Below are 12322 nucleotides of genomic sequence, written 5' to 3' on the forward strand. Positions count from 1 at the left end.
GCAGCAGTCGTGTTTGCGTCAGCTTTGCACCTCAAACGGTATTACGGGTATTGTGACAGACGCATATCTCATTTTTATACCCGTGCATACATGTACATAGGGGTAATATAATTTCCTTCACTTAACGGTTGTATGCGATATTAGGTTGGGGAGAAGGAAACCCATTACTTTTGTGTAAAATTTTTGCGCAAATGTTTTAAAACTGTGTTATAGTCGTTCTATAGTTCCTGGGTGGTGCTACGTCTACTAACATGCCGGTAAATTCCATTATTTCTGTGATTTCATCGACGTTTTCGAGATTATAGACATTTTCTTTGACATCAAAAGATCTTCAATGCCTGAACGGAATCGGCGAAACGAAAATTGCACGAAATTAGCTGTTACTGTATCGGCACCATAAATACCATTCACAATTTCAGCGACCTGGCTTGCATTGTCGTTTTTATTAAAGAAAAACTGTAACATGTAGCGAATTTTCTCTTTGTTGGCTTCCATTGTTAACACCCTGTAACTTACTACTGAATGGAACAAAAAAAAACAGCAAAAACATTTTTTTAGTGTGAATGTCACCTTGACAACAAACATAAATGAAAATGGGCGGAATAACCACGCCTCACCCCTTATAATGATAATTTTCATAAAAAAAAGAGGTTGTCTGTAAAGTCGGTTTACTGACGATAGTTTAACGTGATAACGTCATAAGAAAATACTGATTAAATGGTTGCATTTTTCAAAAGAAAATTTTAATTTTATTTGTTTGATAGATATTTTGTATGGATATAGAGAATGAGGTAACATTAACATAGCATAATATACTTTAACATAACATAACATAACATAACATAACATAACATAACATAACATAACATAACATAACATAACATAACATAACATAACATAACATAACATAACATAACATAACATAACATAACATAACATAACATAACATAACATAACATAACATAACATAACATAACATAACATAACATAACATAACATAACATAACATAACATAACATAACATAACATAACATAACATAACATAACATAACATAACATAACATGCTGTTCAAGCAGGGTAACGATGCATGAGTAAGATAACGACGCATTTTTTGGTGCGTGCAGCCGGCTACATAGAATTATAAGACGTTATCACGTCAAAAAATAATAATAACATTAAAACAACAGGTATTATTAACAAACTCGGTTTTATTTTAAATTCTTCAAGTAAATCAAATTAATAATAATCAATAAGAAGGCATATGCAAATACAAATACGTGAATTTATATATGTACATATGCGCATATACATACACATATACGCTCAATTAAGTAGGAGAGAGCAAGATGTCGAACGTTGCCGTTCGTTTGCTTTGTTTGCTTTGTCGTTCCTTCCGCGCTTTCGCTTGCAGTTCATTCAATGCAATGAGCAAGGTAACGACATATGAGCAAGGTAACACTAATATGAGCAAGGTAACACTAATGAGCAAGGTAACACTAAAGAGCAAGGTAACACTAATGAGCAAGGTAACTACATATGAGCAAGGTAACACTAATGAGCAAGGTAACGACATATGAGCAAGGTAACGGCAATGAGCAAGGTACCACTAATGAGCAAGGTAACGACACATTTTTTCGTGCGTGCAGCCTGTTAAATCGAATTATAAGACGTTATCACGTCAAAAAACTTGATATTTAGTAAAATTGATAAAGAAATACGCTTAAAGAAAAACAAAATATTTGGGTAAATACGTCTACCTCAATAACACCCACACTGAAAGCTGATGAACTGTGGAACTTGTCCGAAGCTGTCCCAAGGCGTGCGCAATTTCGCTATTTCAGATGCACGCCTTTGACAGATGGACTAACACGGATATCTGCAAAATAACTAAACAAACGTGGCCCAATTTCAACAAATCCAGAACTAACGAGTTGTTAAGAAAGCCACGAGCAGACATTTTCAGAATTACGTCAACAATAACCGGCCACTGGCCTTTTAGAGACCATGCCAGGAAGCTAGTGTAGCCGTGCAACAATAAATGTAGAAGCCGCAGTCAAGAAGAATCTAGAGAAACAGTTTTTCACTATCTATATGAGTGCCCAAGGCTGGGTGCTCTACGACATAGAACGCTGGGAAAATTCTCGATGGTTAACATGAAAGAAATTCTTCTTCTTCTTAATTGGCGCGATAACCGCTTACGCGATTTTGGCCGAGATTAACAAAGCGCGCCAGTCGTTTCTTTCTCGTGCTAACCGGCGCCAATTGGACACACCAAGTGAAGCCAAGTCCTTCTCCACCTGATCTTTCCAACGCAGAGGAGGCCTTCCTCTTCCTCTGCTACCACCAGCTGGTACCGCATCGAAGTATTCGGAGCGTTTGTATCCATTCGGACGACATGACCCAGCCAACGAAGCTGCTGGATCTTTATTCGCTGCGCTATGTCTATGTCGTCGTAAAGCTCATACAGCTCATCGTTCCATCGTCTACGATATTCGCCGTTGCCAACGTGCAAAGGTCGAAAAATCTTACGCAGAATCTTTCTCTCGAACACTCCAAGCGTCGCTTCATCGGATGTTGTCATCGTCCAAGCTTCTGCGCCATACGTTAGGACGGGCATGATGAGAGTCTTGTAGAGTGTTAGTTTTGTTCGACGAGAAAGGACTTTACTGCTCAATTGCCTACTTAGTCCAAAGTAGCACTTGTTGGCAAGAGAGATTCTACGTTGGATTTCAAGGCTGACATTGTTATCGGTGTTAATGCTGGTTCCTAAATACACGAAGTCTTTTACAACCTCAAAATTATAACTGCCAACAGTGACGTGGGTGCCGATACGCGAGTGCGCCGACTGTTTGTTTGAAGACAGGAGGTACTTCGTTTTGTCCTCGTTCACCACCAAACCCATTCGCTTTGCCTCTTTATCCAGTTTGGAGAAGGCAGAACTAACAGCGGGATTGTTAAGGCCGGTGATGTCAATATCATCGGCATACGCCAGCAATTGTACGCTCTTATAAAAAATTGTGCCTGAGCGATTAAGTTCTGCGGGTCGTACGATGCTCTCCAACATCAGGTTAAAGAAGGCACACGACAGCGAGTCACCCTGTCTGGAACCTCGTTTGGTATCAAACGGCTCGGAGAGGTCCTTTCCAATTCTGACGACGCTGCTGGTGTTGAGCTACGTCATCTTTGCGGGGATACCAAATTCAGAAAGAAATTGCAGAAAAGAAAATTGACGACATAGGCAGATTTATAGTCAAATCAAGATGGTTCGACTAATAAAAAGCAGTGGTATATCAAAGTGGCATCTTTTGCACTCATTAGGTCTGCGCTGTGTCGCTCAGACAACACCTACACCAACCAACCAAACCCCCAAACTTGGCGTACCTCATTTAGATTCGACATAAATATTATTGCGATCAGATCAAAATCACGCCAAATTGTTTATATCTTAAGACTAAACTTTCGTCCATCTACCTGATTTTACAAACTATAACTGTCATGAATACGGGTGGGTTTGTTTGATTCCAAAAATGAGCAGTCTACCCAAATTAAATTGTATTTAAATGTGCGCGGGTATGTAATATTCGGTTCGGGCCGAATTTAGCACTATCTTACTTGTTATTTTATGCATTTGAGCTTTATATGATGCTCAGCATATATGTATGTATGTATGTACTTATAAGTAAAGATATATGTATGTATGTGCAATTCATGTCGTAAGTGCTAACAAAGGCAGACAAGACATTGGGACGCATTAGCTGCAAATGTAACTAAAATGAAAAGTAATTAACGTTAGCCAGTTCATTGCCCTCGGCTGATTTTTTACAATTAGGCACGCGTTCATGCCCTACACTCTGTACCCAATGCGTGCTTAAATATATAATGTACTTATATATATATACATATATACATACTTATATACTGTACAGGGTCCGGCACTTGAAGTGTAACCAATTAAAAAGGCCATCAATTTAGTTTGGAAATTTACTTCTATTCAAGTCCAAGTAAAAATGTGTAAAAATAATACAAAATTAAGAATCAATTTACTTTTGCTCGATATGACCACCTTTTGCCTTGAATATGCACTTGAGACGGAACAGCAACGAATCGCAAGCTGCCCGAATGTGATTTGCAGGTATTTTGGCCCACTAGCGGACAATGGCTTTTTTTCAGCGCCTCGAGACTGGTGAATCTTTTAGTTCAGACCTTGCTCTCTAAAATGGCCCAAAAAGATTAACCCATCGGATTCGCGTCTGGTGAATTTGAGAGCCATTGTGTGGACCTTATGAAGTTCGGAAGGTTGTGTTTTAGCCATTCTTGGTTCGCTCGAGCTTTGTGAGACTGCGCCGAATCCTGTTGAAACGTCCATGGTCTGCCACCGAAATGTTTGCCTGCCCACGGCTTCAAAACAACCTTCAGAATACTTTCCCGACAATATTTCGCATTTACCTTAACGACAGGCTCGATGAAAACGATTGGAGAGCGCCCATCTGCGGTTACAGCGGCTCAAACCATTACCTGTGGCGGGTGCTGCCTCCCGGAGGCCAATCGATGACTCAAATTCTCGAATGTGAAAGTGAATAAAACTTTTAATGTTTTCTGCGTTTACTTCGGATAGATAGAAGATAGTGATAATTATTTGTAGCTCTATCCCACGTAACAAATAAAGAAATTTTATATGCAGTGAATATTTTACACACTGAAATTTTATAAAAAAAAATTATAAAAAGAGACTTCAATATACAATACATATTTAAAAGGTATTTTAAAAGACACGTCTATATATTGATTTAAAATAAAACATTAACAAATTTATATTCTTTCAGGTCTCACTATTTTTATTCAAAATGAGCACTGAACCCAAACATTTCAAAATACTTTTTTTTATATAATTCTCTAATTATTATTATTTTTTTTTTTTTGCTTATAGCGCTTATTTTGTGATAAACTTGCACAAATTTTTCTTCTTTTTTTTTTGCTTCAAAAACTCATTTGTTATCTTAAGAATATCTTTTCAATATTTTCAGGTTAACAGCAAGTCCATATGAAATCAGTGAAGTGATGACCGTCGAACGAAAGATGAATAAGAACGAAAATTTTAATCGCGTTTTTCTCGAAATACGTTTTTTCCGCGCTGTCGAATATAACTTAAAATTTAATTTTAGTAGTTTTTGTATGAAAATATATTTAGTTCTCCTATAAAAACAATATGAATACAAGTTTCGAACCTTAGGCAAATCGCGTTCATTTTTGACAATTCTTTTGCTGATGATGTTGGCTGTTTCCCAACAAAATATGGATACATTGAGAAAATGTTGTTTAGTTAGATAACGATGAAAGGTATATGGAATATTCAGAACCGTAGAGAGCATATCCGGGCCCCGGGGGAAAATTGCAAATGCGGGCCCTATGTCTAATTCATATAAATACGTAGTCCGGGCCCCTCTGAGAACTCCGGGCCCGGGGTAAAAAGTCCCCGATATACCCCGGGGATAAGTCCCATGTGTCCTGGAATCCACATAATTTCGGTCTATTTAGAGAGGTTTGGTATAATATTTTCAGAGTCCCAATTAATCTTATGGGAAACAATGCTCTGTCAACTCTGCTAACCCTTTGCACTTCAAAATTGCTTAAGTCAAATGACTTTGCTTTCAAAACAAACTAAGTCCAAAGGCTTGTTTCAAATGTGCTTAAATTCAATAAAATAAATAAAAACTGTCTTATTTTAAATATGGCTAATGTTTCGATTGCTTTTTCTTGCCCAAATGCTTCCAAGATCTATTTTGTAAAAATGTCTACGGTTTCTCAACAGCTTCTTCAAATAGGTAGCAAAAAATCGCGAATTAAGTAATGTTTTGAGAAGGCGCCATCTATGGTGAACAATTCGCCTTGTAAAAATGATAGCAAAGTGTATTGAGTATTTAAGGTGGCGCCATTAAAAAACAGTTAATTTATTTTTCGCGATTTTGACAAGTCTGAGGTCATCTCCTTCGCAATACAAAACAAACAAAATAAGGAGAAATTACATTGTGTGAATTTGTAAAAATTCAGTAAATGGCCTGGTAGTATTGTGTTTTAGCAACCCTTTTATTTAGTTTTTATTTGGATGTTTCTCTTTACGATCGTAAAAACAATTATTTATTATCACAGAAAATACAGGATTATTTTATAATCTCAGATTTCGGGAGAGAAATTTTGTATGGGTAATCTCTCTTTTTAATTACGAATTGGGAATTAAGCACGAAAAGTAGATAATCTACTCACATGTGAACGTATTAATAGAGACTCAAATCGCCTTGGGTTAAATGAGAATAATTTTGCTGTCATGTCCAATGAGACCACGGCGAATTTAACAGATTCGCCTTGAGTGAGACGCTAAATGCATAGAAATTTGTTCTTGCGTTAATGTAAATTTTAGTATTACCTCTCTGCCTCTTTCGAATAAATAAAATGAGCTATTCATTCATCAAATATTGCCGCTGTGATTTTCAGTATTAATTGCCCAGAACGAAAAGAGAGATTTCTCCAGACGCAATAGAAGTTTTATATCGCAATGCAAATCTAATCAAAGTCGGTATAATACGATTAAGTGTCAACTTTGTTTGCAGATAGCGAAATGGTTTAACCGGACTAAGTGTCGAGTCGAGCACCTGGACGTGTATGTAAACGTACAATTTCAAATTGCTCTACATAATCAACATATTATAGTGTAAAAACGAACTTTAACATAGCCTAAAGTCCAATCGAGGAAAATATAGCATTTTTGGAACAAAATGGTTGTACAATCTAAACTAAGCCAAGTCTTTAGTTATCAATCTTGGGTGCATGCCGTGTCAGGTGCAGCGGTAGGTGTGTTAGTGTTTTCATTTTCTTAATTTTTTGTTGTCTCGAAATACAATAAATATGGTTCTTTATATATACATACATATATCTCTTCTTAGGGCGGATGCATTGCGATGAGCGCATTCTATCCACTTGACACAGTGCGTTCAAGATTACAACGTAAGTTAAAATGTTCCAGATTTACTGCAAAAATTTTAATTTTTTATTTATAGTCATTGCATATATTTTAAAATATATTAAATCTCTCTTTTAAAATACTGCAGTTGAAGATCCGGATAAAATTGGCGAAGCCCGAAGCACCACAAAAGTTATCAAAGATATAATATTTGGTGAAGGCTTTCAGGCTTTGTATCGCGGCTTAGGACCAGTACTGCAAAGCCTGTGCATTTCTAATTTTGTATATTTCTACACATTTCACAGGTTGGTTTGCTATCATTTTTTATTATTATTATTCCACCTACTTTCTACATACTTACAGTTTAAAAGCTATAGTTTCTGATGATAAACAGCAGTCTGCTTTAAAAGATCTTTTCTTGGGCTCAGTTGCCGGCATTATAAATGTTCTATGCACCACTCCTTTTTGGGTTGTTAATACGCGTGTGCGGATGCGTAATGTAGCTGGTACATCAGACGATGTTAATAAATACTATAAAAACTTGGTCAGTGGACTTTTGTATGTCGCCAAAACTGAAGGAATTCGTGGTTTGTGGTCTGGCACAGTAGCATCGCTAATTCTTGTCACTAATCCGGCTTTGCAATTTATGATGTACGAACTACTGAAACGCAATATCTCGAAATTCAGAGGAAAAGAGCTATCGAGTTTAGGTTTCTTTGTCATAGGTGCCCTTGCTAAAGCATTTGCTACTTTACTGACGTATCCACTGCAATTGATTCAAACAAAACAACGCCATCACACAAGGAAGTCATCCGCCGCGGAACAATATTCAAACGACGGTGCTAGTATGATTGAAATAATGCTGAGCATACTACAGCATAATGGTTTTAAGGGGCTTTTCCGCGGCTTGGAAGCGAAAATACTGCAAACAGTGCTAACTGCTGCCCTCATGTTTATGGTATATGAGAAGGTTGCAGCTACTGTTGGTGTTTTGTTAAAAACATCGTCGGCTGCTGCGCACAAATAGATTGTACACTTGCCTAATTTATAAATTTTCTATGGGGTAGGATTGATATACATATATATGTATATTTAAATTAAACTGGTTTTAAGTGTTAAATAATATAATTTCTTGGATTTAAAAACGAATGTAAATACTCTGTTGGAAATAATTGCAGTGGTATATAGTCAAAATTACTACCAAAGAAAAAACGAGATTTCATTTTTTTGTTTATTTTATTTTCTGATGTTAAAGCTTATAAGAAATAGTGTTATGAACGAAAAATACAGAACTCAATTTTTATAAAAATATAAATGTATAAAAAGAAACATTTTGATTTTGATTGAAAATGGCACTAGTCAGCGTATGATAGAAAAACAAAACTTGATAGAATTAATTCATTATAAAATACAAACACTTCAATATTAGCCGGCTAGCCCATGACCTCATTACCTTACATATACGAGTACACTAATTTTAGAGGCATTTTCCACTCCGCATGTGATAGCATAGTTGACTTTATTATTTCCAGGTACAACTTGCCATCCATGGTTTCTTGTATCCAATATACTGGACCAGTATCGTAGTAGAAGCAGAACTACATATATGTTGATTTTGGAACATCCGCACTGTATTGTCCTGACATAGTTAGCCTTTGTACAAATTGTCGTGTGAGTTTTGGAATCAAATAAAACCATTTTAGTTTGATCGGACCAAAAAAGGTTCCGCCATGTTTGAACTGCCAATGTAGGTCCTTCTCGAGGGTGTCATTTTTTTGTGATGAGGAGATTCAGTAAGTGCAATGATCCCGAGAGCTATGCCGGCGGTAGCATAGCTGCCGGCAGGGCCTCTGAAGTCGACACCAAATTTTAGAAAATCCATATAACACAATTCTGTCCACGGGTAGTGGTGGCTATAACGAGCGGCAGTCTTGTATCAAGCAGTTCAGCAGATGGAAATATTTAATAATATCATAAGGCTGAAATAGAAGTTTTATGAATTTCGTAATTAGAAAAACTACAAGAATATAAGTTTTTTTTGGAAATATTTTATTATATTAGCTACGTTTGAAAGGTATGTTTTAAAAAAGCTATACATTTGAGTGATTTTCGTCTGTCTGAGATTTGACGTCCAAAATATCGGGCTCATCCTTTTTATTGTCCTCAGCTACCTGAGAGTCCTTAGAAAGTTCAGTTGAAACTATCTCTTCTTTCTTTTCTTCTCCAGCCTTCGTATCCGTTTCATTAGTTTCTTTGGCATTTTCTAACTCATCTTTTTTGTTGTCCTCAGCTTGTTGAGTGTCCTTAGAAAGTTCAATTGAGACTATCTCTTCCTTCTTTTCTTTTGCGGCCTTCGTATCCGTTTCATTAGTTTCTTTGGCATTTGCTAACTCGATCAGATTATATTTTTTATATTTCAAATATCCATCTACCACAGAAAGACAGCATAATCCTTTAATAACCTCAACTACTATAGTTTTTTCCGCGTTTTTTAAGTCCACCCGATTATCCATATTTTTCAATTGCACCAACGCCGCTAGTTCATGGATAACATCATCGCGATGTACAGCATTGTTATAACGCTTATTGAATACAATTGCAAAGGTAGTCCCTTTTTTGAGAAAATACTTATCAAAAAGTAGACTACCTGCGTCGGTAATATCTTTCAAATTAGCATGACACACCACTTCCACTGGCACCAGGCGTAATAAAAAGCGTGATTTTTGCTCGCGTGTGATTGCCACATCTTTGACAATTGCAGTACCTAATTCGACTGGGTTTAGCAGTGTAGTACGAATGAATACACAATTTGTTGCTCCAGTGTCCACTGCGAAAAAACGCTGCTTAGAAGGACCCTTCCGACTTTGGAGTTTTGCTTTCAAGGCATCAATTTCTTTTTGTAAGTCATCTAATATATCGTCTGATTCCACTTCCTTGTCCACTACCGGCTTAGTTGCTTCATTTTCGTCTGAGCCATATAGTTCATCTGCATAGTGGTTCAGGACATTAAAAGCCTCTCGAATGCAATCTTTCTCGCGGAAGTTGCATGTAGCCAAGAAACCACGCTGTCCTGCTTCTAGGAATTTGCCACGAGTTGCACTAAACAATTTGTTTTGCTTTCTTTGACCGAATTTTCGTTTCTTCACTGGAGGTCCACTCATTTTTCGTTTATATTTATTAGCAAACTCAAACCAATGCAAACTTGAACCAATGTGAACGAAACAACATATGTTAATGTTATATACGGCGTTAAGTTCTAACGGCAAGGCAAAGATATAGATTCGCCTTGACTAACGGCAATCTTATTAGGGGCCTTCACACACGGGTCGTTTCGTCATTGGCACAACAAAATCTTTTAATGTAGCAACGATAACGATTTGCTTGCTTGTTCGCGCACAATGCAACTAGCTATCGTCAAAGTACGAGTTGTCAATATGTCGAGCTATGAATAGGAATTTATATTTTTCTATTATCTTCTCCATCGGAGAGACATTAGGAATAACCCAAGCAGCAGATTGTTCATTGCCAGGATGGAGTTATAAGCGGATGATGACAATTTTCAGACATTTTATAAAAAGTCTAAAAATGCTTTTAAGCCACTTGGGCAATTTGTGAAGCCAACCATTCAAAAACAAAATACTAATATGCGCGAAGGTATTGGTCAGGAGGAAAGGATTATGATTACGCTGAGGGAAGTATTATTCTTTTTGAGATGTTTGTGTAGTGGACGGAGTACAAGAAGGTGAGAGGTGGATTTCTCCACAATACTTGCAGCGAAAAAGCAGTGTCTCATCCTTACAACTCGTTTATAGATCACTAGGGAAACTTTTTTTTTTTAAACATTACTATCTGTAGATAATTATTAAGAAGAATTTCAAATTTTCTGTAAATTACAAAATTTTTTAATAAAGTTCATACAATAAATTTTTAATTGCAGACCAAACTATTTTAGACCTTTTGAATAACAATTTTACATCATTAAAAAAATACATGAAAATCAGTCCGTGTGCAATTCACTAGTTTAACATATGTGCGCAACGCTACGATGGCGATACGAACCGTGGGCGATGGTCCTAATGGTGCTTTCACTCATCAACGTAAACGTACGCTTGTATCAGCTCACACAATGAAAGTAATGAGAACCTCATGTTAATGAATTCTCACCACCGTTCCGTTCCTTAGTATCGTAGATCGGTGTTTCATTGTATCAGCTGATACGGGTGTACGTTTACGATCGTGAGTATGAACACCATAAGTCATTGTTTTTTTTTGCAGCAAAATTAATCCTTAATAGGCAAACTTCCTCTAAACCAAGGTGGATTTAATAAGGTGACAGCATTCACCCAGCTGAATTTTTCGCCGTAAGTATGGCTTACGTCAAAATGATATGCTTTGTTTGTATGTATTGGTATGTTTACATTCGTATGTTTACATTTGCTTGCTGATTTTGACATGATGCTTGCACCAAACGCAACAACAAATACATGTAGGGTTTTACTTATATGTATTTGCTGTCACCTGTAATAAATTCGCCTTGCTCTAAACTTCACTTCAATTCATAAAATATGCAGTCAAACATGTGTTATTACTTGTTTTACACATGTATTCAAAATATTTCAATATATAAAATGTAAAAAATAAAGTATATCAGTTCAGTGGGGATGATGGGGATAGGGCTTCATACACCCCTATACCTTTAAAAAAGTATTAAAACATATTTTTTAATTTTACATATTAGTAGAGTAAAACTGTATAAATATTATATTTCATTTGGTAAAGGCCTAAAAAGATTTTAAGGGAAATAATGGTGAAACTCAATTGACAATAAAATATAATCATAGAAATAAAACTCAAAAATTAAATATGTTTACACGACTATTACAAATTGGTTGCAAAACTTGTATTTGCTTTTCGGCCTAGATTCAACTAGGGCCACACAGACTCAATTTGTGTCTTTTCCCAATTTTCTTCCCTATTTCTCGATGTAAGGGATTCTAGATTTCCTTTAACAAACTTCCACAATCCCTCGATCAGATTTAAATAAGAAGGGTGGGTCGGTCAAATCATTATATCGATTTCTTTACTCTCCAACCACGTTTTTACAAGACGTAAAGTATGTTTTGGGTCATTGCCGCATTGAAACTGTCCAATCAAAGGAAAAACTCATTCGGAAAAAGGTACTATTAAACGTCTAAAATTCTTAGGTACTAGAATCCAACCAAACACAAGAAATTATACACATACACGCACACTTCCTTGCTACGATGTCATCCGCTCAAAAACGCAGAAAAACTGCGTTTGGAAGCATTATATTATTTTATGCTCTAACAATTTAACACACAGAACTTCGTTTCATTAGTTTTATT

General features: G+C 36.4%; 2 protein-coding genes across 3 annotated transcripts; one reads left to right on the forward strand and one right to left on the reverse strand.

The window, feature by feature from the left end:
* Positions 1–6365: 6365 nt before the first annotated feature.
* On the forward strand, positions 6366–8285 carry LOC129241115 (peroxisomal membrane protein PMP34). Of its 2 annotated transcripts, none has more exons than XM_054877293.1 (4): positions 6366–6847; positions 6940–7000; positions 7105–7261; positions 7320–8285. In XM_054877293.1, the coding sequence occupies exons 2-4, from the start codon at positions 6955–6957 to the stop codon at positions 7981–7983; spliced, it is 867 nt and encodes a 288-aa protein (XP_054733268.1). In that variant the 5' UTR covers positions 6366–6847; positions 6940–6954; the 3' UTR covers positions 7984–8285. The 2 variants fall into 2 exon arrangements, with proteins under 2 accessions (XP_054733268.1, XP_054733267.1); XM_054877292.1 differs by having other exon boundaries at positions 6366–6843.
* Positions 8286–8984: 699 nt separating this feature from the next.
* On the reverse strand, positions 8985–10194 carry LOC129241114 (THUMP domain-containing protein 1 homolog). Its single transcript, XM_054877291.1, has one exon. It carries the CDS (start codon positions 10115–10117, stop codon positions 9047–9049), a length of 1071 nt encoding a protein of 356 aa, XP_054733266.1. The 5' UTR covers positions 10118–10194; the 3' UTR covers positions 8985–9046.
* Positions 10195–12322: the final 2128 nt, after the last annotated feature.

Source organism: Anastrepha obliqua, chromosome 3, assembly GCF_027943255.1.
Source record: "Anastrepha obliqua isolate idAnaObli1 chromosome 3, idAnaObli1_1.0, whole genome shotgun sequence".
Lineage (NCBI taxonomy): Eukaryota > Metazoa > Arthropoda > Insecta > Diptera > Tephritidae > Anastrepha > Anastrepha obliqua.